At 51.3% G+C, this 26201-nt stretch overlaps 11 protein-coding genes across 11 annotated transcripts; 6 read left to right on the top strand and 5 right to left on the bottom strand.

The window, feature by feature from the left end:
- Positions 1 to 3027: 3027 nt before the first annotated feature.
- On the top strand, positions 3028 to 3389 carry COCMIDRAFT_38281 (uncharacterized protein; the record flags this gene model as incomplete). Its single annotated transcript, XM_007691452.1, has 2 exons — positions 3028 to 3185; positions 3236 to 3389. The coding sequence occupies 2 exons, from the start codon at positions 3028 to 3030 to the stop codon at positions 3387 to 3389; spliced, it is 312 nt and encodes a 103-aa protein (XP_007689642.1).
- Positions 3390 to 7069: 3680 nt separating this feature from the next.
- On the top strand, positions 7070 to 7684 carry COCMIDRAFT_99752 (uncharacterized protein; the record flags this gene model as incomplete). The annotated part of the gene is made up of 3 exons (XM_007691477.1): positions 7070 to 7111; positions 7167 to 7430; positions 7484 to 7684. The coding sequence occupies 3 exons, from the start codon at positions 7070 to 7072 to the stop codon at positions 7682 to 7684; spliced, it is 507 nt and encodes a 168-aa protein (XP_007689667.1).
- A 1331-nt stretch (positions 7685 to 9015) lies between these two features.
- COCMIDRAFT_6784 (uncharacterized protein) lies at positions 9016 to 12643 on the bottom strand (the record flags this gene model as incomplete). The annotated part of the gene is made up of 3 exons (XM_007691443.1): positions 9016 to 12285; positions 12350 to 12419; positions 12471 to 12643. 3 exons carry the CDS (start codon positions 12641 to 12643, stop codon positions 9016 to 9018), a joined length of 3513 nt encoding a protein of 1170 aa, XP_007689633.1.
- Positions 12644 to 14106: 1463 nt separating this feature from the next.
- On the top strand, positions 14107 to 15586 carry COCMIDRAFT_99784 (uncharacterized protein; the record flags this gene model as incomplete). Its single annotated transcript, XM_007691476.1, has 5 exons — positions 14107 to 14253; positions 14306 to 14621; positions 14670 to 14930; positions 15043 to 15103; positions 15124 to 15586. 5 exons carry the CDS (start codon positions 14107 to 14109, stop codon positions 15584 to 15586), a joined length of 1248 nt encoding a protein of 415 aa, XP_007689666.1.
- A 380-nt stretch (positions 15587 to 15966) lies between these two features.
- COCMIDRAFT_99745 (uncharacterized protein) lies at positions 15967 to 16554 on the top strand (the record flags this gene model as incomplete). Its single annotated transcript, XM_007691475.1, has 1 exon — positions 15967 to 16554. The coding sequence occupies one exon, from the start codon at positions 15967 to 15969 to the stop codon at positions 16552 to 16554; it is 588 nt and encodes a 195-aa protein (XP_007689665.1).
- Positions 16555 to 16941: 387 nt separating this feature from the next.
- On the bottom strand, positions 16942 to 18711 carry COCMIDRAFT_99755 (uncharacterized protein; the record flags this gene model as incomplete). Its single annotated transcript, XM_007691474.1, has 1 exon — positions 16942 to 18711. One exon carries the CDS (start codon positions 18709 to 18711, stop codon positions 16942 to 16944), a length of 1770 nt encoding a protein of 589 aa, XP_007689664.1.
- On the bottom strand, positions 18704 to 19150 carry COCMIDRAFT_99839 (uncharacterized protein; the record flags this gene model as incomplete). Its single annotated transcript, XM_007691473.1, has 1 exon — positions 18704 to 19150. The coding sequence occupies one exon, from the start codon at positions 19148 to 19150 to the stop codon at positions 18704 to 18706; it is 447 nt and encodes a 148-aa protein (XP_007689663.1).
- Positions 19151 to 19714: 564 nt separating this feature from the next.
- Positions 19715 to 19873, top strand: COCMIDRAFT_99737 (uncharacterized protein; the record flags this gene model as incomplete). The annotated part of the gene is made up of 1 exon (XM_007691472.1): positions 19715 to 19873. A coding segment is annotated over one exon (159 nt), but the record flags the coding sequence as incomplete, so codon positions are not given.
- A 1271-nt stretch (positions 19874 to 21144) lies between these two features.
- COCMIDRAFT_38275 (uncharacterized protein) lies at positions 21145 to 21780 on the top strand (the record flags this gene model as incomplete). Its single annotated transcript, XM_007691451.1, has 1 exon — positions 21145 to 21780. The coding sequence occupies one exon, from the start codon at positions 21145 to 21147 to the stop codon at positions 21778 to 21780; it is 636 nt and encodes a 211-aa protein (XP_007689641.1).
- A 1980-nt stretch (positions 21781 to 23760) lies between these two features.
- On the bottom strand, positions 23761 to 24434 carry COCMIDRAFT_99820 (uncharacterized protein; the record flags this gene model as incomplete). The annotated part of the gene is made up of 2 exons (XM_007691471.1): positions 23761 to 24240; positions 24375 to 24434. The coding sequence occupies 2 exons, from the start codon at positions 24432 to 24434 to the stop codon at positions 23761 to 23763; spliced, it is 540 nt and encodes a 179-aa protein (XP_007689661.1).
- A 651-nt stretch (positions 24435 to 25085) lies between these two features.
- COCMIDRAFT_99789 (uncharacterized protein) lies at positions 25086 to 26013 on the bottom strand (the record flags this gene model as incomplete). The annotated part of the gene is made up of 4 exons (XM_007691470.1): positions 25086 to 25248; positions 25314 to 25504; positions 25560 to 25906; positions 25965 to 26013. The coding sequence occupies 4 exons, from the start codon at positions 26011 to 26013 to the stop codon at positions 25086 to 25088; spliced, it is 750 nt and encodes a 249-aa protein (XP_007689660.1).
- Between the last annotated feature and the right edge of the window lie 188 nt (positions 26014 to 26201).

Here is a 26201-nt window from a genome sequence, read left to right as displayed (position 1 = left end):
CTTGAGATCTAAGGGGTGAATGAATGGGGACTAGGTGGCTGTCTAGTTGCACAATCTCTTTCAAGGAAAATGCACTTAGTAAACCGTATAAGTGCTGTGCCTTGTGGCAGGATGTGTAAGAGAATGTGCCGTCTAGGGTAGCGGGAGTGTCTAGAAGACCGTAGCTGTCTGTCAAGGCAAGTGCCTTTGGCTGTCAGTACAAGTATCCAAAAGACAAAGCAGCAATGCTAGAGCAACAAAAGGTGAGATAGATGAAGCTGGGAGTGGATAGGACATGGCATGGGGCACATACCTGGAGCGTGGATGTCAAAAATGTAAGTTCTAGATGTATACGGTGGACAAGTTGGACGACCACGCCACGTGTATAGCAGCTAGTAGGGTTCTTGACACTAGCAAAAGTGCAAACTCTTGAAGCAGAAGCTGTCAAAGCTTCGTGATAGTCTATGAGTGTATGTCAGTGTGACCCGCCGTGAGAAATGGAAGATGACTATGACAGCCAGCAGCAGTATCAGGAGCAGCTCGTGAACTAGGGCGAGGGTACAGATGTGATGCCGACTTACCTGGCGTGGTAGGCAACAACTATGTCTGTTGCAATGGAGTCTAGCGGGGTAGCTTGATGCTGCCTTGCCGCTGCTCTACAAGAGCTGAGTGGCGCGGAAGCGTGGTAGAAAGGGATGATGGTGCAAGCGTGATACACCGCAGAAGCAAGAAGAGGATGGGTTGAAGGTAGTAGAGGTAAGGTCAATGGTAAGAGAGGTGGGGTAGGAAAGTGGATAGAAGGTGAGTAAGAAGGAGGAAAAGGCAGGGGGGTCCGTGGGCCAGCGCTATTTTATTGTGCTCAGGTGGCTCGACCGTCGCCCAGAGACGTTTGTAGGGAAAGGCCGATGGAGATGCTCGCTGCAGGAGCCTCTTGCAATAATGGCTTTAGAGATTACTGTTATCAATGGTTGTCTTAGTAGTGCTCAGGGTGCCCAAAAGCTTAAACAGTGATAGGAGACAAGAAAAAGATGAGCAAATGACTGCGTTGCTCTGATTGATTCGCCTCCTAACAACAAGAGTGTGCTGCTGTCCGTGGTGACGATCCTGAAAGGAAACTTGCCCACGACACCTCGAGCGTCATCAAGACACTGGTGCAAACACCTTCTCATCTTCCAGGCGAGCATCCCAATATCTCTTTCGAGATAGAAAAGAACCCGTGGTGCATGCGAACATGTGCACAGCGGCTGATAGAGCTCGTGTTGACTTCTCATCCGCTGCCCCATCTCCGCCAACACCGCAAGGCCTTACTCCCACCCTCCCCACACCGCAGCCGCAACGGCACCACAAAAAAAAAGAACGCACACCGAGACGAGAAAGAAGAAATGATTGAAGGAATGATTGAGGAAGACGGAAGGAAGTAAAACGAGATGGAGTTTGCTTACCTAGTTAACAGGATTGTCTAGGAAAATTACGCGGTGCCGAGCTCGATGCCCAAAGCAGATCTATGAGAAGAAAGAGCGGTATATCCTGTTTGGAGGCATCAGCAACGTGAGATTCCATACGCATATAAGACGGCAGAGCGCGTGCAGAGCAGCAGCGGGGTCTGGCCAGGCCAGGCCAGGCCATTAGACAGGGCCACAGCATGCTCAGGATGGTGGGTGATGCGGCTGCTGCTACTACAGCACAAAGAAGACATACCGGGCAAGCTCTATCCCACAATAACTCTAATAAAACAAACCGATCTGGAAGTTAACTATAACCAGATGTCAGCTTTCCAACAAGACCGTGTTGCGGCAGCCCGTCGGGGCCCAGGGTGCGAGTTGTAACAACATACCTCAAAACGTACGCAAACCAAGCGCCAAATTCTTGAACCAGTCTATCCCTAGTCTTTCTTGTTGAAGATGTCGAACACGAACACGATACACTATGGCATCAATTGTTGCATGGGATCATACGTGCCTAGGATCGGCGAGAGGGCTTCGGGTCCTTAGGTGGGGAAGCGCCACGCTGCTAAACCCAGGCTATCCCGCAATTTCCAGGACCGCAGTCTGTAGAGTAAGAGGGATGTGCAACTACTAGAGCAGGCACATGTCGCCCCGTGTCCCGGACGACTGAGAAAGAGGTTATGTTATGGAAGAAGGCGGACGGCTTTGGACAAGAGGCCAGAAGTGATGGCAACAGCGTCTCGTCTTGGCGATTGTTCGAAACGTTGGGGAGAAGACACACACCCTTCCGTTCCGCGCGCGCCTGGTCAGATCAGGGGGGGGAGGGGCCACACACGGTCAGCACAGGCGCGACAGGCTTGCTGCGAGGTCAGTAGAAGGATGAGAGGACAGCTGCCAGTTGGACACGATGGACAACAGATGGAAGCAAGACCGTCATTACGGGGAAATCAGCGGAAGCGTAGAGACACGCAGACATGCAACGCCTTTGAGGCTTCTGCAGCTCACACGCCCGGCCAAGGGTCAGGGGCTTCTGTAGGGTCGTTGCGCAGGAAAATGCGGAGACGGCCAGGCCAACTAGGGCCTAGCCGTGCGTGCTTCAGGCGAACGGGTGCAAATTGTTGTGCTGTTGGGGGGGTAGCGACGCCCGCCGGACAGGGCCTGATGGATCAAATCATCTGTCCTGTCAACCCCTCTTGTTCAGCATCAACCCTTCGACAAGACGCCTGCATCGCCTCGCGTCAAGCCCAGCGAGCCTCCTCCATCGTCGCCCTAGAGCTGCTGATCCACTATGCGCCTCCAGGGGTCACGTCGACGAGCCCCTCATTTGATCCGTCTGGACTCGGTCGGGCCCGTCGGAACACATCCATCCTGATCCCATTTCCTCTCGCAGAGGCTCCATGCCTGTCGCACGCCATTCTGCTTCGCTGCAAGCGCCATTACTCACCCACGACACTATCGCCGATGGCGAGACCTTGGGTAGCACTACCGTCTCTTTCAGCCCTAGAGTCCAACTGAGTCACGCGCCCCTACGCCTTCGACGACAATCTGGACAACCAAGCTCTTTAGCTGCTTGACGCATCCGCGGCATGCCCCGCTCGATGCGATGATCCTGTGGGCGCTTCTGTGCAGCTCCTCGACGCCCTCCTATTCGCCCTCGTGTTTGATGTACGTATCACAGTCGACGGCTGCACGGCGAGCGTTCCTGGAACTAGTCGCGAACGATGCTGCCAACGCTGCTCGACAGTCTGCAAAACCGACAGGGTGCTCCAATGCCCGCGGTGCTGGCTGTTGCCGGGCACACGCAATAATAGTACGACGCCTGTCGGACGGGTTCCCTTTTGTCGGCGTTGCATATTGGCTGCTGCCAACCCCGCATTTTGCTGCATGGCATTGGCGTTTTCAAGAACAGCCAAGCTCCATGAGCTACCCCAGTCAACGATGCGCCCGCTCTTCAAATGGCCGTGATCCCACCAGAGCCCCTCTCCTGGGCCGAGTCAGAAGACATGCCTCGATCATCGTCGGTTGTGCCGCAGAAGTTTGTTCCAAAGCTTGTGACTGATGCCGTCAACTACGTAACCGCGCGTAATGAATGTCTCGTGAGGAGCCTGCAAACTCATTGGGAGCAAGTGGTTTGGTTCTGATATGTGGGCGCCCTCCTCTATACGCCGGTCAGGGCTTCCGGCCCGATTTGTAACATCCCTCCCGATGACAGTCAGACGGCCATGTATACCTGTTGCTGGCCTATAGCCGATCCTGATCAGTCCAGCCTTTTCGGCTTCCAAGGCTATGGACCTCGATGTGTCTACCCGAGACGCGTTCGCTGGGCGTTCGGTACCTTTTGCCACGCGTGGAGTGCATGTGACTGATGCAAAGAATGCTTCCAATTGCCGTCCCTGTCAAGCCTCGAACCATTCTGTACTGCCGTTTTCTTTTGGGACACGTTGACCGTTAGCTAGTCTGTCGCGGGCTGAGACTTGACACAAACCTTGTCTGCAACCGCATCGGGCCAGGTTCGAGGCTGCCGACGAGCCATGGTGGCCCAACAACCGTCGATCCACTACGACAAAGACGGTGGCCTTTTGCACCTTCAACAATGGCATTGTTGCAGAGGGGGGCTGTAGGCGGGTATCACATGCTACCTCTTGTATCCCTTGTCAAGGATTTCCGGATCTCAGTTGTCGCTATCCCTAAGCAAAATGGTCTCTTGTGTTCAAGATGGTATCTTCCACGACGGTGTCCTTGGCAGTACTAAACGGGTTTGTGTGATCCTTGCGTACTGACGGCTATCTGGAAGGCGGTGATTGCTGGTTGATGCCCCACCCATGCAGTAAGCAGTGCCAGGAGAGGACGTCGGAGCGGTGCTTGGGCTTATCTTTGTTTTTGAAGGTGAGTCTGTTTACGTGTGGATTGCTCAGTCGTGTAGCTATACGCTGTATGAGTGGCTCTGAGAAGTCTGCTAACTGCCCGTGGAGATTGCAATGGTCGAGATCAGCAAAATTGACCTCAGAGGATAAGAGAAAGAGCAAGGATCAGCAGCTTCATCTAAGGATAAGAAGGACCTTGACCTTTAGGAAAAGGTTCTGGTGGTTGTGTTGTGCGTGAAGTTTGGGAGGCGGGGTGGGTTTGCAGTCGGGGCTCGAGCTATCATCACCGGGACTGGATCGCCGTACGGGGTGTCAAAACCTCTTTGTGATTGCCACGAACTCGAGGATGTATGGGTGTGGGGTGCATGTAATGGCCTCTACCTCTTTCTGACAATGTAGAGTTGGAAGGGGTAGGGGTTGGAAGCGTGGGTGATTGAGGGTTCTCCGTTCGTCACGGCAAGCGCTTTGGTCAGTTGCTAGGCAGGTAAAGCGGGAGATTATCAAAATCATCGAAGCCATCGAGGCCACCAAGCGGGTACTGCTGCGAGCATTGGGGTGCATATGGGTAACACAGTCACTACGAGTTTGACATGCAAGACCGACGCTCTTTGAATGTCTTGGCATGTCACAGGTTCCTCTCGGGTCTGCATTGGAACTGCTGGATTCTCTACTGCCCATGCACCGACTTTGCTCAGCTGCTTCAGGCCCTTTGATTGTCTGTGCGCAGTTATTTTGACTTGAACTGCATTGACTCCTTTGTTCATTGCCTTCCCATCATCCAAGATTATACAGTAAGAGAAAGCTTGCCTCAACTAACTGCATGCATGAGAGCGCCTCTTAGGTTCGCTCCTGGTTAAAACTATCAACAATTTCAACCGTCCTGGCCACCTCGACGATCGAGTCAACCGGCAGAGTCTGTCCTCTATACGCGGATAGCAACCCGCCCGTGTGAGTGGGATGATGTCGCTCCCCGACTCAGCGGTATACAAGCTTAATGACGGTAGCAACGATTTTATGAGGGCATTTGCACGCGTTTGCCTACGTGTCGCCGAGCTTTCGGTATGTGCAGATGATAGACTGATATCAAGCTTGCCTCGAGACACCAGGGTGATGTCGGACCGCACATTCAATTATCCTCGAAGCCGGCGACGGACGAATCAAAAATCCGGGTCGTAGCACACTGTCAAGCCGGAGACCAAAATGTGGGCAACAAAGAAATTTACACACAATGTACAAAGTGTGGATTGGCAACGTTTTACAACGGGTCACATAGGCAAAGGTGGGTGGATGATGGTATCACCTTTTGGTTCTACGACAACTGGACTTGAACAGGATGGAGCATCAGGCAATACAAGACTCGAGCCGGACAATAAAAGGTAAGGCAACAAGATGGTGTATCTTGGTCAAGGAAACGACGCAAGGTTATTTTGGTCATGATTGGGGGCCAGACAAGGGCTCATGGACAAACAAGTCAGTCATGACGCACTTCCAACGGTAGTGGAAATATAGCCCGACAGGATTGCACTCTCTTGAAGCCTGTTTAGTGGCACAAGGGAGTGCGGACAGGACTGCTTTATCGCAGTCTGTCCAGACATGTCGAAGATGAACAGTTCACGCCACCCTCGGGCTCCAGAGCGGCGACGGGTGTGTGGACAAGCAGCCTTTAAAAGTCGCCTAGACCTAGACTCTTGTCTTTGCAATACAGATACGGGCTGTACATAGCTTGGTAAATGAGACAGATTTTTCTTGTTGAGGGTTGAATTGTGGGTGGTGTTTGAGGATCTGCTATAGGACGAGAGAATCATTGGGTATGTTTAGACAATGCGAATGGTGGAGGTCATGACAACAAGCGCCAGGCTCTGTGATAGGCCTGGCCGGGCTGATAGGGCGGGGCCATGAAACAATGCGCCCGGGTCTGACATGTCGACAGCGGAAATACCGGCAGTCAGCGAAAGTGTAACCGGCCAGGCATGCGTCTCTTTTTGTTTTGTTTTGTTTTTTATCATATACACAGGTCCAGTCGGCAATGGGCATTTCAAAGCGGTTTTTGATGGGCAAGATGCAGAGACAGCGCATCTGTGCGTAAGGATGACGATCATGTCGATCCGGGGAACACTGGACAGGAACTATGACAGCAAGAGAGATGGGATTGGGGCGGCCGGGGGTCTGGACACAAGCACATGTCATAGATGAAGAAGTTTACGTCGGAGAGTGCAGTAGCTCTCCCTCGGAGGAACAGGTCGGGCGGCGGTGCAGTCATGCAGTGGCTGATGGGCCAAGTCGAGCATCCCTGGCCACACGTGCATCCTCACCACTTCTGTTGCGCAGCAACGCTGACATTGCCCGCCCAACGCCTGATAAAAGATACTTGTAGGCCACAGTTCCGCCCTCTGGCCCTCTGGCATTCTGGGAATCCACTTCTCGCTTTGTTCGACAGCATCCACACCCAGACCCTCTGGTGCAGCCCTGCAGCAGCATCGTTTTGTGATCGACGGCTTTAGTGAGCGCCAACTGTGTAAGTACCGATGTTTCCGGAAAAGGCTGCGTCGGAAGGACCCTGAGGTGACGTAGGGGTCTGCCATGACGCTGCAGGGCCGCCTCCCGCTGACTGCGATACATATTTCCTCAGCCCACCACCGTCCACCGAGAAAAATAAACCACTTCTCTCAACCCAATCCTCGCTCGCCCTACTCTCTGCACCCCAGCTGCGTCCTGCATCTCCCCCACATCTGCCCTTTTTTTTACCAACACTTACCTACACATACACATATACCAGCAAAAATGGTGTCAAGGGCATTGTCCATGGGCCTCCGCGCCTGGCAGGTATGTACACGCATTGTTGCTACCAAAAAAACCCCCCCTTATTAACACCGTGTAGTTGATCTGCGCCGTCATCATCACTGCATTGATGGGTAACAACATTGCACGTGCCACGGCCGGAACCCACTCAATCATCAACTACTCCCTCTTCGTCGGCGTCTGGTGGCTGCTCACCCTCCTCTACTTCCTGCCCACGTCCTTCATCGAAAGGTTCAGTATTCCCGTTGTGGATATCGCTCTCGATGCCCTCAGTGTCATCTTTGGCTTCTGCGCCGCCGTCGCACTGCCCTCGTACATTGGTGCCCACAGCTGCTCCAACTCCGTAAGTATCCTTTGTGCCCATTTCACTCGAGAGCTCAGTCTAACCCTGCTCAGGCATACACACACTCCAACAGCGTCCTCAACAGCTCGCCAAACACTGAGCAAAACTGCCGTCAAGCCCAGGCCACCACCGCCTTCCTCTGGTTCGGATGGGCCGCCTTTGTCGCCACCCTCGCCTTCAACCTCATGAACGGCCGTGGCAGCGGTGCCAACCTCCGTAGCACCCGCCGTGGTCCCGCCATGAGCCAGGTCTAGAATGCCTGCAGAATGTATTCGGACGCCTCTTGGAACACGCCATCAGACACCATCAGCGTCTGAACTTCAACCACAGTCGCTGAGTCGCACTCTGACTCTTGTATGATATGATACGATGACGGATACAACATCGCACTGGATGCTGATGTTGGTTAGGGGATGGGTTTTATGAATTAAATGGGGGTTTTATGGATACCAGTATACACATGACTTTTTACTTACCAGCGGGCGTGTTTGACAATATTATCATTTTTCTAAGCGACCGTAGTTACACATGACTTTCCATAGCTAATATATAGTTTCACTGATACTTATCACTATTCTTCGTTTCAAATTGTTGTTTTCAATGTCTGCAAACCCATTTTAAACTGTTGATATATAAAACACTTTCCCACGTGTGATTTAATCATTACCTCAAATCTTGTGATATCCCAAAGAAAAAATCCGATGCATGGGTATGGAAGAAAAAGGAATTACTTGCATCTTACACTTGTCGAAAATCATCAAAACCACCATGATCGCCAACCCAGGTTGAAAACCAAGTAATTTCCACTTTACTCATTCTCACAATTACACACACACACATGTCGATGAATGCATTGCTTTGCTAAAAAAAAAATCTTCGAGATCGCATACATATCCCATGCACGTTCCATACTATCCAATGATATCCCCTATGCACTCCACCAAACACCAAACAAACCCAATATTCACTCTCACCATCATGCAAGATATCTACATCCACTGCTTTTTTTTAAAAAAAAAAGGAACAAGAAGAAGAAAAAAAGAACGAGAGCCAAGATGAATAAACGGCAAAAAAAAGAAGGAGAAGAAGAAGAAGAAGAAGAAGCATGTTCGTTCATTCCATGATATACTACTCGAATAAGAACGGGGTCAAAAAAGAAAAAAAGGTGTAAATAGGAACAAGTAATAAGTCGCACTCGTTCCTTCAGAAAAGAAGAAGAAGAAGTAAAAGTGAAGCCAGAGGAAACCTTTCCCAGAAAAACCCCCAAAAAAACGCCGCGAGTAGGATACTTCTTCATGCATAACGGAACCCTTTGCCCCCCCCCCCCACCCCCGCGTTTCATGGCCATATGCAAAAACAAACATGCAATGCTTTCACTCCCCCCCCCTCCCCGAATAAAAGCTTCAAATAAAAAAAAAGGGCAAGGGGGGCGGGCATGCTGATATAATAAAAAAACACAAGACAGAATGCAACAATCGGGCTCAAGAATAGTCAAAGGCAGAGAAGAAAGAGCTAGACAACCATTCATCATGCATCCTTTTCTCTCAGCCACCTTTTGGTCTTCAGTCGTAAAATAGCCTCCACATCAACGAGAAGATCCAGCTTGCTTGGGAAGCGGCGATGGGTTATACGTCCATCCACCATCCCGCACAAGCCGCTCTCTCGCCTCGCGTTCCTTGCGCTTCTCCTCGGCAGTCACCTCGTCATTGGCCCAGTACGCACTGCTCGTCCGCTCGCGGAACCGCTTGTGTCGCTCCTTGTTGGGGAATACCTTCTCCATCTCCAACGGCGCAATCGGTCCAAAAATGTGCTCGGGGTCCATGAGCTGCTGGTTGCTGAGCATCTCACGTAGATTAGGCGTGTTGACCCAGCTTGGTGGCTCGAATTCGTTGTCAGAGTCTTCGTCTTCAGAGTCCGTCATGATCTCAGGAAGCTTGATGTCTTCCCCGTTGGGATATTGTATTTGTGGTGCCTGAGACTGTGATTGGTGTGCAGGCTCTGCAAAAGGAATCTTGCCCTTGGCAAACTGTGCGTGAGCTGGTGTAATCGGGTTCAGGTTCTTTGCTTGTTGCGAAGGACGTTTGGCCGGACGGTGGAGAGTTTCATCGCCCTCACCAGGGAACTGTCGCTTAGGGGGCGGCTTAGCTGGGTTGACCGGGGGGATGTTGATGCGATTGGCATCCTGCACCGTCTGCATCCGTGATACAGGTCGTGCAGCACCAAGGTCAGACCGTGGAGGTTGAGATGCTGGAGCCTTGGGCTTCTCAACAGTCTGCGGTTGAGGTCGGGCTGCTCGAGGAGCTGGCGCTTTAGCGAGAGGCTGTACTGTTTTTGACGAAGGTCCAGACTTGGTAGATAGAGCTGAAGCTGGTCGTGTTGTTCCGGCTGGTGTTTGCCTCCCTGTAGCGGTGGACTTACCAGCAGTTTGAGGTGCTGCAGATATAGGCCTGGCAGCTGCCGTAGCTGGACGGGGAGCCGGTGGAGGTGCTTGGCCGTAGTGACTACTCTTGAGGTTGACCATGATCTTCTGTGGCGCCTTTGCCTTGGGAATAGCGTCCTTGCTTGTCGGTTTCGCCAGTTTCCTGGGTTCTCGGAGAGGCGCCTTGGCCGGCTTGGTAGTCGGTAGCAAGCTCTTTGGTGGCGGTGGCGGTGGCATATCTTCTGCCGAGTCGACGTCTTCTCTCGAAGTTGCCGTGTTGGATCGGGGGATACCAGGACGAAGAATCGGTTGTTGTGTGGCTGGTTGGGCAGATTGAGTCGCCTGTGATGGAGTCTTGATGTTAGCCGTGGCTGTTGGCAGCCTGAGACTTGATTGAGACGACATGGCGGTTGGCGTCTTCGCACCCATAGCCCGGGCTTTCTGAGCATGTGCGGCTGCCTTGCTCTGTTCCTTCTCACGCATCTGCTTGAGCTTATCCTCTGTGCGCTGCTGCTTGGCCTCTCGAACCTCCTTCTCTCTCGTCTCCTTCTCCTTCTGCTTCTCCCGTTCAGTGGAGCTGCGAGTGCGTCGGCCATCACCCTTGGAGGGACTGCTGCCACTTTTGCTAGAGTTGTCAGAGTCCTTGGAGGGCGATCGCATGTGATCGAAAATGGAAATTGGCCTCTCGGCACGCCTGGGACTACTGAATGCATCGTCTGATGAATCATGCGAGGGCAACTTGGGTCTTGCCGGGCTCTCCTTGAGCGTATCCATCTTCGCTTGAGCGCTTGTAGCAGTTGATCCAATTAGCTTATCCTTTGCTGCCCGGAACGCCGAGTATAGCTTCGACTTTGAGGCGCTCAGAGGTGCGTCCATGTATCGCCTGTTAGTGGGAGAGCCAATAGGGGTGGTTGATTCAGCATCCGCAGTGAGATCTGGATTTGAAGCCGAGATAAGGCTTGCAGGTACAGGCCGGAGGGGAGACGGGCGGGCCTCGACCGTGTGATTTTTGCCAAAGGCAGGTCTAACTGATTTAGGCGCAGGTGCCGTCGTGCGAACTGGTGATATCCAATCATCGTCATCGTCTTCTTCTTCCTGTGTGGGTTCTGGTGGTGGGAGGGTTGGGTATGATAGTTGGGAAGGTTGTGTGGATGCAGCCTCCTCGTTTGGTTGCGTCGGGAATCCCTGTGACTGTGAAGGCTGTGAAGCAATGTTCTGGCTGATCCGCGAAGGGGCTTCATTCTGTTGCTTGAGCATGTTGATGCGCTCGAACAAACGCTGAGTGGAAGTCTTGTTGTGAGCCTTGGTAGACTCGGATTCTTCTTTGGGAACTTCTGGGCGCTCCGCGTCAACGTCCATGTCATCGTCCTCGTGATCATGATGCATCTCAGCAGGGTAAGCAATTTGTGATCCTCCCAGACTCTTGCCTCCAGTAAATCTTGCCATATGGCTGTTGCGAGCTTTGTTTTGATCAATATGGCTTGTACGCGACACGCGATTGCCCATACTCTTCTTGGGAAGCAATGGCTCACGTGCAGGAAGAGATGAAAACGTAAGGCTGCTCTTCCTAACAAGCGGCTTTACGGGACTGGAGTTATCCGAAGGGGAGCGCACATCATCCTCATCATCAACGTCCATTTGATCGTCAACGTCGTGGTGAAGGACAGTGTCATCGTGAACGGTGGCTTCCAGAAGGGCCGGTGGAGGGCCGGCAGGCGTTGTGGATTGCTCTGGTGCGAGGTACTTGGGTTCTAGCATGAGTGCGCGGTTGTTGGCCGTGTCAAGCGCATCGTGGGTTTCAGCAGAGATGCTGTACTGCTCGGAAACAGCGCGTGGTGGGTCGGGAGATTCGTGCATTTCATCCATATCGGCGTCCTCTGCATCGGAAATGTCGTGATGCAGCATAGTATCCTGGGCATCAGAGCGCGAGTGCTCACCGTCAACATCCATGACACTAACATCATTTGCATGCGAGTCCTCCTTGGACGCATCCTTGCTAGAGAAGCCTTCATTTGCCGAGACAAAGGAATCACCTGTGTCGCGTCTTGTTTGTTTTGCTTCTATCGAGTGCCTGAAGGAATTAGTGGGCTGTGTGGGCTGAGTCTCCTGTGATTGCATGGGTGAAAAGACGTCGCTGGCCTGCGAAGACTCGACTGTATCTTGGGTAGACTGGATAGGGCTCCGCAGTGCTGCGATAGCATGTGCTTGTTGCTTTTCAAAGAGTGCAGCATGGTGGTTGCTGTCTACGTTTTCCTTGCCAGCGCTTTCCGGCTTGGAGAAGAGCTGTCGTGCGATTGGCGTGCGGGCCGCGGGCGAGTGTCGAACTGATTTGGCCGCGTCCTCGGCAATCTGGAATCTAGCCTTTACATTTCTCAGGCTCTGCTCTGCCGGGCTCAGGATGTGCTGTAGATTTGCGGACTGGATGCTGGCAAGCGGCTGTCTGCTGTCAGTATATGAGACCAAAAGGCACAGGGAAGGAACGTGCCTGTCGATCAGCCACCTTCTTGCGCGCTGTACGGGGCGTCTTGCCGCGCAGCTTGCCAGGTGTCTTGAAGACATCAAGGTTAGGTCTAGCAATAGGTCAGCATGGGGCGCACGCTCGCACGGGGGACGCGACGTACTGCCTGTCGCTGGCAAGTATGTCAAACATGTGCTCGTTAAGCCATTCAAGCTCATTGCGCACAGAGAAGCCGAAATCCTCGAGTTCCTGCGCGACGAGCGTGTTTGCCTGATTGCGCTCTTCCAGGATCCATCCGGCGGACCCGATCGTGGGTGCTTTGGTACGTGTAGCCATGGCGAATATGTCTTTATGTAAGTGTTAAGGTTGAATGAAGCGCGTCGCGGTGGTGGCAGTCGCGTTCCGGGTGAAGGTAATGGGCGGGCTAGGCTAGCTAGACATGTCTATACAAAGTGGTCCTAATCAATTGTAGCTGAGCCAAAGGCTAAAAAAGCTATCCTGAGGGGGGGATGTCGTCTGGGCGTGGGTGTGTTGAGCCTTCAATGTTGTGACGCGGGACGAGTCCAAACAATCGGCGTGGGCCGCACATCGCGCTGGCCCGAGCGCTGCCAAGCCCGCCTTCTCCCTTTTCAGACCATGGTGTAGCCACGTCGCGGGGTGACATGGCCGACTTGGATTCTGCATAACAACGGTTGTCTTGATGGGCTTTGAGAAGATGACTTCGATCGTGCATCCTGATCCCTCTTGCGGAAAGCGGAGATGCAGCGACTTTTTTTTTGATTTGGCTGTCCGTTCCACACTCCCACACGTCGGGAATCGCCTGCAGCTGCAGCCATTGAACACTGACCACCGGGCTATCTTTGTCACGGCTTCTGGCCTCGGCCTATCGATCAGCCTACTGCGATCCCATTCCCGGGGGAAGTACTCTCAGCGCTGCGGATTATACAATGTCAATATTACGGTATCAATAAACAGTACCGGATCATAGTATGCACACTTGCTGCATCAGGAATCACACTGTTCTCGACAATACTGAAAGCCAATGCGAACTTCCAGGACCATGCTTGTTCAAGGGGTTCGACAGCCGTTTTGTACCCTGAACCTAAAAAAGAATATCCCGTCGCATTCGCAGTAATTGGTAAGCTTGGGCCAGACTACGTCCTCGTCTTTGATTTCGTACAATCAGATTACTGTGGTATCCTTCTTTTTGAGAATCAAGACAGCTGCAGAGTTCTCTCTCGGCTTCCCAAGATAGCAACGGGACCTGGTGTGGGCCATTTGCTGGTGCCAATTTCACGGTCCATCAACATTGCCTATCGATTCAAAGAACATCGCTCATACTGCTCTCTACAGCCCCCACAATAGTTGCCAACTACTGAATACACCATAACAATGTTGCATTTTGCCCTGCCAGTGAAACGAATTAGCTTGCCTGGCTATTGATAAGCATAGTGAAAGGAAGGTTGACTGTGTACCACGTGTTGTGTTCATTTTTTTATCAGGCAGGTGCACTCCGTTTGAATTCACTTGCGTACAGTCATGTAAACACTGTTGCCTTTAGCTGCTCCTGCCATATATATTGGCCAAACAAGCTGGCCCTCTAACTCCCCTCTACCTCGGCCTCTCCTATACCCTACCCCTATATAACCAACACAATGTCTGGGGATATTCCCGATTTTCTTGGCGAATACGATGCCGCACAGCTTTCCACGGATCCTACGGTGACTAAAATTCTTTATATAATCTATTGACGCTACTGATACCTCACCCAGGCTACTCCTACAGCAAACCGGGCAGACATGATCGAACTCGAGTACCACCGACTGCTGGTCAAGTATAACACATTGAAGAGTAGTTCCGTCGGTGACGTTGCGGTGATACCGGACGCGCGTGAGTCCATGGTAGACGCATATAACCTCGTGCTGGTGGACGCACACAGTCACAACGTAAGTACAGCCAATAGCGCTGTCGAATTTCCGCTTACTGACTCGCCTGTAGCTCAAAGACAACTATCTGCACGGCGCAGAGAACGGTGGTGAGAAGGCCGCTGCAGTGCTCATACAAGCAGCTACCGAGTATCTTATGACGCAACAATCCAGCAGCAAGACACACCACATGAAGATTTGTGTATACGCCAACCTGAAGAAGCTGTCGGTCGAAGCCGCAAATCAATACGCTACCCGAAATCGATGCTTCGGAAAACCCAGCTTCCCACGCAGCCTTGGGGCGTTTGCCGCAGGCTTCTCCCGTAATCATGTTTCTGTCGACTACATCGATGTAGCTGACGATGAGGCGGTCGAGCGCAAGATTTGTGGTAAGTGATACTGCTTTTCTCTATCAGCCACAGCTGACCACAGTACAGGATTGTTCGAGATGCACATCAAGGACCCAGCTTGCAGCCAGATTCTGTTTTGCGCAAGTGGCAGCGCACAATATGTGCGCACACTCAAGAAGCATATTTCGTTCGCCAAGAAGATCACTCTTGTCCAGAGAGGCAGTGAAGATACTAGTCTCACTAATCTGGGTCTACGGGGTGTAATGCTACCGCAAATCTTTGAGTCCTTCAGCGGGAACGAGGCCGCCTCAAAAGATTTGAAAGACACGCGCAACGGCTTCGAAGTGAGTAGCTTGACTATAATTTATGGACCCCATACTATATACAGGACACTGCTGATGTATCGACAGAATGGCCAGCCTGAGAACTATGCCAGCTCGATGTCTTTCGTCACTGGAAGCTTTCAACGAGGAGCCTCTAAAGCCACAGCCAACCGGGAACGTATGCCGCCCGCCCCAACAGTCTCTCTTCCTAGACACAGCGCTTCTGAAAGCATACCCATCAACGCATCCGGCGATCGTATTGATAAACACATGGACGTACCCACTAAGGCGCAGTGGAGAGAGTATGAAGCTTGCATTGCTACGAAAAAGCTATGCACCATGTTCTACTCGGGCCATGGGTGCAGCGCCAACCCTTGTCCATACTACCATGGCCAAATTAGCGCCAATGAGCGTCACTGTCTCAGATACCTAATGAGAGCACTTCCGTGTCGCAATGCCGGAAAATGCCGCGATGCATTCTGCATGAGAGGTCACATGTGTCACTACAAAGAGTGCAAGAAAGGCACAGTTCCATATTGCAAAATGCCTTCATCACACCATGGGATCGATCCGAATGTGCAGGATTGGGTCACACCGAATGTCAATTCCGGTGGTGAACAAAACCATGAGGTACCTGATCCCAAAGGAGGTGCGACTACGGCCAATCTCATAGATTTATGAGCTGGCTCCAACATCACGGACTAGTGGGGACATGAGATTCCAGGTGCTGGAAGTAATATCAAGTTTATCCATGGTGTACTAAGGGAGGCGCTTGCAGCCTGACTTCGTACATGATTGATATACGCTATCTAGTCTTGTCTAATCGAGGAGGTTTTGTATAAAGTAGAACGATGGAAACAAAAGAAGTACTACCAAAAAAATATGAAAAAAAATATCCAAAATCATCAAGCCTCTTCTCTTCAGCGAGTGGACAGGGAACTTTTCTCCGGACTTGGCATTACCGTATTCGTGCTAGTCGGTCAAAACGCTTTCACCTTGTTGGCCAGTATTGCACTATGCCTTGACTGACATACATATACACTACTATACTAGCGACCACCATGTCCCAATCTTCAGCCACACCACCAATACCAGCACCAAAACCAACACCATGCTGGCACATCCGCCCCGTGACGCACGCAACCACACCCCAAGTGGTGCGCTTCATCAAGGAAGCACGCCGCAAAATGTTCCCGCAGCTCAGCGCCCAGCGCGACGATGAAGTCGCCCGCTGGATCCAATCAGGCTGTTTTCTCTTTGCAACCGAGCAGTCGGAATCCACCGACCAAGAGGCAACAGAAGAAGAAGATGAAATCATAGCTACAATCGGCTTCGTCCCGTATGACCACCGCTTCACACATTTCCCGCCTTACGCCGACGCCCGCCGTACCGTAGAGGTAGTGCGGCTCTTTGTGCTGCCGCCATTCCGGCGCTGCGGACTTGCATCTGCGCTAGTGGGTGCATTGAAGCGGCGCGCGGTGCAAGATGGGGTAGCGAGGTTGTATTTGCATACGCATCCTTTTTTGCCGGGCGCCATTGCTTTTTGGGAGAAGCACGGGTTTGGCGTCATGTGTGTTGAGGAGGAGGATGGGGTGTGGAGGACTACGCATATGGAGATGTTGGTTGGGAGGGAGGGTGGAAGTGCGTAGTTAATTCTTCTTTTTTCTTTCTTTCTTTCATTCTTCTTCTTGCATATCCTCATGACTGTACACTTACGTAGTCTCGTTTTCGCATTTCTGAATAAGATCCTGGACTACAAGCCGTCATTCTTTCTTTTGTTTTTTTCTTCTCTCTCTCTCTTCATGACATTACGGTATGTACTTTGTGACAAAACGAAATGTAAATGCACGCTCAAAATCGCACAAACCACATGCAACAATTCCCCTCCATTTTCCCAGCCAAAACCGATAAACGCCAGTCGCGAGACAAACATACTATGCAACAGTGATACGTCGTCTAGAATCGATCGTGTGATTTAATACCTCTTCAGCTTCCCCTTCCCTCTATGCCTTTTTCTTCCCCTTCTTCTTCTACCCTCAAGTCTCAGACCACCTTGCAATCGTGATGCTGGTAGTGTAAACCATGGCAACAAGCCCAACAATCATCATGGCAATGTCACCAAACTTCTCCCACGGACGATTTGCCACACCCTTGTAGTGTAGATAGGCCGGATAAATGTACACCAATGGCACGCAGGCGAAGCTTCCAATGAGGGCAACAAACTTGTCGAGATCGCTAGCTCCCAGAATAGAAATGAGACCGCAAACAATGACAAGTACGGTTCTGAAAGCGTTCTTCTTCCACTTGGTCATGGTGCTTTGCTTGCCGGATGCGCGACCGAAAATCTTGAGCTCAATGTTACGCATGGCAGGGAAGAGTTGAACAGGAGTGCCAACGAGAACGGCCATGGAGTAGAGAAACTGAACAGCGTTGACAAGTTTGCTGCTCTGCGGAAAGTTGGTGATGACTTCGACAGAGACGTGTTCACCAAAGGTACCGTAGCAAAGCACGCCTACCGAGGTGAAGATGACTGTGATGATGACCATGACAATGTACAGTAACTTGCTGAAGTGCTCGGGCTCCTTCATGCTCGATTGAATGGGAAGGATAAGACCGATGCCCTCAAAGGTGAAGATTGCCGAACCAATGGTCAAGGTAAAGTCGCGTGGGTTGAAAAGCTCAATGGAAGGGTGGAAGCCGCCCATCTTGGAGATCCATGAGATGTCATACCAGTAGATATAGGTCAGGCCGATAAGAATGAAAACATCGGCAAGCAGCGCCGCAGGACCTAGTTTAGATATGTTCCGAATAAATGACATGGGGATCAAAACAGCAACCTGGATGAGAATGAGTTGGTTCGTAGACAAGGGTGCTTTGTCGCGAGTGACGGCATCGAGAAAGGACGCCAGATTGTCTGCCGTAAAGATGAGACCAGCACAGACGAAGCCGATTTGGGAGAGGGTGATGGAGACCAGAATGAGGGCGCGAAACCTTGGGCCAACGACAATGCTACCCAGGTCACCATAACCGCCACCCCCATAACGCTTCCTCGTTGCCAGTAGCAGTTCAAAACATAGAGCTGTGATGGCAGATACCATGATCATGGTGATGCTTGAAAAGAGCATTCCACCGTTCTTGAAAGCCTTGGGCAGAAACATGATTCCGGTACCGATGAAGGCCTTGAGGAGGGTGAAAAAGGTCTTTGTTTGGTTGGCATCACCTTGGGCTCTCAGCTTCCTCGAGCTCTGGCGATGTCCCAACAGCGGTCTACGTTCGCCTTGGGCCTCCTCCTCGTCCGTTAGGGCAGACTCGTCGTCTGACTCTTCAAGATCTTCACCAGCGAATTGGCCATAGAGAGCGAGGAAGGAAATGAAGTTTCGCGTAACAGGTTCGGAAATGTAGCTGACGCGCTTGCTTTGCCGTTGCAGGTACTGTCGTCTTAGTCCGCCTGGCAAGAGCTGGTCCCGGACGGGAAGCTCATCATGATCAACGGTAGAGTTGGAGGGGCGGCGTTGATCGCCAAAGTAGATAGGCTCGGAAAAGGTTGCGGCTCGTTTATGCAACTTTTCGCGTCTGTTCTGCGCCGCAATCTTGTACAGATCACGGTGAATGTCACCACCTTGCAAGCGCAACGAGGATTCTGGCATCTGACGGTCTGTAGAGTTGGAAGAGCTTCCCTGGCCCTCATCCTGTGCTGGTGTTGCGGGATCGAATTCGGAAAAGTCGTAGCTGGGGTCCAGATGTTGCTCGAGCACCTTTGCCTCGTGCGGGTTGGCGCCCGCAGTCGTCTGAGGTGTGTCAGTCATGGCCAATGAATTTTGAGTGGACACGGCAGTGCTGAAGCAGGCGGAATGTAGATTTTGGGGGATTTATAAAAGATGGGCGTCGGCTGGTTAAGTCTGGCGGTGAGGTGCACTTGATGAAACAGTAGCCAATGAAAGGGTTTGCAAAGCTTAAATGGTCCGTGTGCGTGTCATCACCAAATCTTGAGGGGCTTAGCAGCTGCAGAGTTAGGCGGCAGATTGTGAGTATTTGCAGCGGCACTGGATTGATTGTAAGAAATGGCGTGGGCGTGGATTTTTTTTTGTAGCAAGACGAGAAACCAGAATCTTCGACGAGAAGGCGACGACTAGCAACATAGTATGACGACGATGTTGCTGGCGGCTTGGCAGGCCGGCACGTGCTGTGGGGAGTGGCTATCCCTGCATAAGCCACCGGGTCATTGGTACAACAAGCGACCTGCATTGTGCTTGTTTCATTCCCGAGAGAGCTGGCTGGTCATGATTCCATGTAGGTGTGTAGTCGGCAAAGCAGCAGATCCTTTCATTCTCGTCCGACACGCTTCTTTCGACTTCAACAAGGCTGGACGACGAACCACGGACATGTCAGAGCGGCTCAGCATTCTTGGACATGGTTCCACACCACGACCCCGCCCGGATACGGGACACGCGGGTACGCTGTCCCACTGCGCTAGATGCATCGCCAATCCCGGCCAAGACAACTGCCCGACTACTTGGCTTGTTGGTTATGAGCAGCTTACGGTGTACTTACAATACACATGCCGTGTAGTTGGTATACCGACACTAACATGCCAAGGTATATTTACGACGTGGCGCTAACTATACTTATGCTTAAGTGTATAAGTTGAGGCCAGTCAGCAAAGTACGTGTGAGAAGACACTGGATTTGCAGAAAATGCCTACAACTGCATGTAGGCGCTATTCTCAAGTGGTCCTGGAATAGTGCTGGGACAGACAATTGCGACAGCTTACAGCCATAGGGGCCTCGCACAGACTCAGCACGCCCTTTTGAGCACCCGGCTGTGAGCAGCGTCGGATTTGATGGTACTTTCCGCGGACTTACTTGGGTATACTTGTATCCGACACAGCCCAGATTTGCTCAGCAGGAGAATGGCCTGTGGTGGAAATACAGTAAGGTGCTTGCAGCCAGACGCCAGTACCTAGTGTGATGGACGACTCGGATTTAAGTTTGATTGTACAAAGGGTCACGTCTTGCCGTAAGAGTGAATCAAGGCGCATGTGATGATTTGACGGAAAGAAATGGAGTTGACATATGCATTGGTGACGCTTTTACACAGTACGCTGACATTTGTCGGTTGGACTACTGCATCATCCCGTACCTTGCATATGCATCTTGGTACCTTGAACGTACTTCTACTTTGTCCAGCAATGTTGCAATGCTTTTATTTGTTCTTGCTAGACAAGCGCACGGTCTTTGTAAAATCAGTGTCGGGCCAGCCGGGCGTTTCAGGGCATAGATGGATCGTCCAAACAGAAAAGCTGGAGATCGTCAAGCCTTGCCTCCACCATGCTAGATGGTGGTGTTAGTGCGGGCAGGTCACGAGACGCGCACCGAGCGTGACGAGCCGAAGTCTGGGTTAGCGCATCGGCCTGTTGATTGCGTCGGATCAGCCTAGTATACCAATCTTGTTGCGTCATTCACCATCTGGCATGGTTGCGAGGTGTCCTGGTGCTCCCTTGTACGCTCCAAATCCTCGGATACAAGCGTTGCAATCATCAGGAATGTATTGCATGAGAGTATTGAAGCATCAGCACACTGCACGCAATCGTTACATTCATCTCGTACCCGCTGAATCATCACCAAACACAGTACCTCCACCACCACCTATATCCCACCCGTCGCAAGTCGACCAACAGTCTCTCGGCGTAATTGCTTATTTTCTCCATGCAGGGCTGGTTTTGAACTATTGATTTTGTAGTGGCAGCAGATCCCATGCTGCAGACACGAACGAGGCTGCACCATCGCACTCTGCAGAGCTTACCGCGGCTGGGGGGCCTCACTCGCTAACGCGGCGGCATCATTTATGATTGTCCTGATCTGGTTGCAACGTGCCCTAGTTGTATTGGAACAACCGATGCCCAGATACAACGGCCTGGAGGGGTAATGTGGGTGTGGCACCACCGGCATCACCGGCTAACCGAACGTTAAAGGCAGTCTTGCTGACTGCTATTTCCGCCACACATATGGCCGTTATGCACCGTGGAACCTAATCTAGAAAGTGACGTTGAGACCGTCCTTAATTAGAACTCACAAAGGACGACCGCCGTCGATATAAAGTTCGTTCTCCTGCCCGGAACATTGCAGCCTCACCAACATCATCAACATCACCTACATCCCCAGTCTACTCAAAGCAAAGCTCATACAATCAATCCCGACATTAACCGATACAAACTACCACCTTACTCTGTTGACAACAACATGAAGGCTCCTTCAATCCTCTTATCTCTCGCTGTGGCTGCTATTGCCAGCGCACAAGACTGTTCACAAGCCTCGGAACCGTTCTACAACATCACCTCCAAGCCTTTTCACCTTGTTGTGCAATCCGAAGATGGAAAGGTCAACGACACACTGAGTGCCTGCCACGTCGGTGCAGCCCTGGAGTCACTGTGCCTTAGCAACGGCAACTTTGGCAGCAGCCCTACCCCTATCCCTGGTGCAGAGTTCTACTTCAACACCTCCATCTACTCTTCTGCACCAGATGAATCACTTGGCGTTCCTGGAATCCTGACGTGGATACTCCCGACTAACGCCTTGGATGTTCCGTCTTCGGCGGCGTTTCAATACGACCCCGTCTCTTCCCTGGCCGTCCCCATCATCAGCCCGGGTAGCGACAACCCCACACTGGTCACGTTCGATTCCCAAGACGATTTGACGATCCAAGCCTACGTTCGCGGCACCAATGGCACGGGCAACTACGAGCAATTCTACCGCTGGTACGCATGCGAGACTTTCTACGGCAGCTACAACTACAAGAACCTTGCCTGGAACTTGGGTTCAGGCAAGCCCGAAAACCCGAGCTGTGTTGCGGTCAATGTCACGAGGGTCTTTGTCTAAGGTGTAGGCGATGGCATTCAAAACGAATGATGGGTATAATGTCAAGATGAGAGCAGGAGCTGGAACTCTGGAACTAATAATTCATGACGAATGCGGATAGACTTGAGCGGTAATTCCATTCCTTAAAAGCATAGAACGGAAATCACATTCCTTTAAAAGCGTAGAGCGATGGTTACATTCATTGAAAGCATAGAGCTAATAGTTACATTCTCTTAATACAACCTACAACTTCTGGAGCTATTCTTTTACCTACCGTGACTGTGCGTGCATATATTCGCTTAACATATCTTATCCTTCAGCTTCCTTTTAGCAGGGAATATGTCACGGTCAATATACATTACGATTGAAATAAATATGATGCTATTTGGGTTTACAAGGAGTGGCTCGACACAGTGAGTGGCGTATCTTGATTGACAGTAAGTAGTAACGCATGCGACAGGCTAGACACCTACGATGCTAAAAGGCCACTAAATACCATAGCTAATATATTTCCACTCATAAACGATTCAGAGTCTAGTTGATCGGACTTTGAAGAGGTACCGAGCACGACTTGGCTAGTAGAAGTAGTATCGGTAAGCTGACAATCATCTTGCCAGGCTGTCCATGTGATCTTACATGAGCTTAAACCCAATCACATTATCAAACACTGTATTGACACGCTCATCCGTGCTTTCCCTCCAACACATACAAAGTAACATGTAGAGCACACACACACACACATAAACTCCAAAATTTTAGGAACCACGTAGGTCTCGAGTATATCGTTGCATGGGGCGCTGCTATTGTGTTCTTATAGCGGCGAGTACGTCCAGTAAGTACTTAGTAGGTGCGCCGACTCATGTTCAAGCATCAATTCCCCGCAACCCATCCCGCCAAAGCCCCCCCCCCCACATTCTTTCCTCAAATCTCCTCCTCAGTTACCTCGCGACGCGGAAGCTGGAATCGGTCCTCCTGTGCATATCTGACATGCGGAGGTTATACTTGACTGTGGAACCATTTGGTTCTGGATGTCTCTGATGTAATATATAGCTAGGAGTTAAACCCCAACCTTTTTTTTAAAGGGGGGTTAAAAAACTGAATGTTCAATTTGACTTCCGTAAAATGGGAATGATGCAAATTTGATACTAGCCGCCCCTATTGATTCCCCAATGTTGATGCTGGGGATTGGACGTTCGCCGTGTATCATTCTGGGCGATACGTGGGTTTCATCGGACCTGCTGGAGAAGCGATCGGTCAGATACCTTCTCAAGTCGCCCGAGATTTGTTGTCATGGGTGACGCGATAGATGCGGCCGAGACTAGCCTGACAAATTTGGAATATGGGGATAGGTGGAGATTGCGTAGGAGGCCGGTGGTAGATTTCTTTCCATGAATCATTGTTGCTTAAGTCTGGTGTAAAAGAGGGTGACATAAAATAACTTAGTATACCGCGGTCGGTACCCAAGCAACTCGAAACTATCGTGATTTTCAAGCGGTCGAACCGGCACTTCTGATCCGTGACTTTTTCCTCGATCCAAGCAATTTTGAACTGTCGATTGAACGTTACTCAGTCTCTGTAGCATCCATTATCGGTAGGGGACGATTCATCGACTGAAAGAATGGCTACGCTGCACAACTGGCACTGGCCTTCATTTTGGAAGTGAGAGTCGGTCAGTTTAGTAAACACCCGATTCTTGGCAGCTGATGTCGAGACCATGTACAGTGTACTGTTGCTGTGTCTGTATTCATGTGTTTTCATTTCGTGGGTATCTCATATACATATGAAACCGTGCCTTTTTGCCACTGCTTGCAGTCGAACAAGGCATTCAGTTGTGCCCTACATCCTCATAGTAACTTTTTCCTCCATATTCCCGGCTTTCAAATCGAATATACTCTTTTCTCAGGCGAAACGCAAACCTTAACTTTTCCCTTTTTTTTTTTCATATTCATGTCCCAGGACCACATACACTCGTCGTCTCATTACAATCCCTTCACCTCCCCTTTAAAAAACCATCTCATGCGGCCTCTCGTTGCCCCGGAGGCTGAAACTTGCGCTCAGGTAAGCCTCAAGATCCGGTGTCTTCTTGATGCTAGCCATGATACTCTTATCCACAGCCTTCTGATCCTCAATCCGCTGGGGATCAACTTCCTTCTTGGCAGGCGTCTCACTGCCCTCCTTGAAGAACTCATCCTCATCCTTCTTCTCACGCGCCCAGTACTCGTCCTTGGATACGCGCAAAACGACTTCGGTGTCTACGGCGGAGATGTCGACGACGGTCGAGGTAGCAATGACGTAGCGGTGGTTTACGCGGCGCAGAGGGACGCCGTTGGATTTGAAGGGACCGGTGATGAGGAGGACGCCCTGCTCGAGTTGGCGCAGAAGCACGACGCGCTTACCGCGGAAGCGGCCCGAGAGGAGGATCAAGACGGTTCCAGGGGCGAGCGAGTCGCGGTATTTGGTCGGGTGTGCGGTTTTGCGCGCCTGTAGTCAGATGGTGTTAGTCTATGTAGTTTTGCGCGCCTCTGTTTATAGTTCACTTGGCTGTTTTCTCCTGTCTCCTCTTCGCGCTCATCACGCCAAGTTCCGCGATTTCGCCTGCAAGAAATTCCACATACCTTCTTCATCTGCGCCTCCTCCTCGGCAGGGTAGTACTTCAATGCCTTTTGGTCGGCCATTGTGTGCGAAATTGTGGATTTTTATGAAATTCTGACGCAATTGTTAGTTCAAATCATAAATGGGAGTGCCTAATTTCAAGTAGGTACAGGGCAGTTTCTTACATTCCGTTACGCGATTATTGAGTTAGACGACGCCGTCGTTGTCGCGAATTGGAGATGTGCGACCACTTCGCTAAGGCCAGCCCTATGGTGGCGCTAAAGTAGTTCCATCCCCGCAAAATTAATATGTATGTACATATGTGCGTTCACCTCGCGCATGCATCTACTTACTCGTCAATGCTCGATTTATTAATTAAACGATACCTGCATTGTGTATTGGTGGCTTTTTTTTGGGGGGGCCGGGTTAATCATGGTCACTGGCAACCACCACTGGGAAATCAGTTGGTATTGCCTCAATTCTCGAATTCTGGGTAATTACATCAACTTCAGCCAAAAGTTACACTGCCCAACCACCAGTGGATGGCAGGGGTATCGTCGAAATCAATAACAATCCACGCCACAGAATTCCGCCATGCTGTCAAATTGACGCCAAAAGGTAAAAAAAGATGCCTCCATCCCCCAAACACCGGTTCCGACCACATTACGTATATCGCGGATCATGGTATGCGTCGCTTGTAGGTGTACCGCGGTCCTCGTGCTGCATCTGCTTGTTTATTTCCTAACATCACTTTCCCGTCTATGGCTCGCAGCAATGCTACTGGCGGCGATGCTGACAACGTCACTCATGCTATCCTGATCCCGCTGATAGCTATACTGCATTCCGGAGTCTGGGCCCTTGAAACCGTTGTCCCAAGCCGAAATGCGCGAAAGAAGCCTAGCCCACAATTAAAACAGTCCACATGCGCACATGTTATAGCCATGGGAAGCGAGAGCGCTCACCGATCGTCTGGAGGACCGTAGTAGTCTTCGGGAATAAGTTCGTAGTCGCCCTCGGCAGGCAGGTAAAAGGCGGAAGCGGCAATGCCAATGGATGTCAGGATGAGAATGGTCCAGCTGGCAGTGCACAGAGACCAGGAGAGATCGAGATGCCAGCCGTTCCAGAATCGATCGTCATGGTCAAAGAGGAAAGCCTGGCAAGTATTGTTAGATGGTGGGTTTAGCGTCTTGAGGCAAAAAGAAACATACCACTATAGCCATGCCAGCGCACTGGACGAGGGCGCTAAAGGACAAGACACCGACAGCAACTTGCCAGCCAGCGGCCCTGCGCTGGACACCACCAGAAATGATGACGACAAAAGCGACGATGGCGCAAAGCTCAACGACAACACCGAAGGAGGTCAGGAAGCCAACCGTGCGCCACATGTTGCAAAAGGAGGGATCTTTTGTGCAGTCGCTCGACTTGGGAAAGGAAACACAGGTGCCTGTGATGGCAGAGCAGCGAGTGTGGAGGCCATAGGAGTATTCGCGCTCGCCGTTGGGGCTGTAACTGACCCAGCGCGGCATCGAGATACTGGCAATGGTCATGATGGTGCCTAGCGACATGTTAGTATCTTGACAAGCGCATTTCAAGATGGGGTGTATGGTGCATACAGGCCAAGGTGAGGACGAGGCCGGCGGCGTAGACTGTCCTTCGCGTCATGGTGGGCGTGGATGTGTCGAGGAGTCGACGAGTCGAGGGAGGGTGTGGCGTTGAGGGCTCGCAGCGGGGGCCTTAAGGGCAGGCGGGAGTGGGAGTGGGAGTGGGAGTGCGCGATTTGAAGTACTGCTAGATAAAAAGCGCAGACAAGAGACCAAAGCAAAAGGGTTGCAAGCGTGGTAGTGGCGTGG

Source organism: Bipolaris oryzae, assembly GCF_000523455.1.
Source record: "Bipolaris oryzae ATCC 44560 unplaced genomic scaffold scaffold_100, whole genome shotgun sequence".
NCBI lineage: Eukaryota > Fungi > Ascomycota > Dothideomycetes > Pleosporales > Pleosporaceae > Bipolaris > Bipolaris oryzae.
The sequence above is the reverse complement of the archived record's forward strand: the minus strand, read 5'-3'. Positions and strand labels throughout refer to the sequence as shown.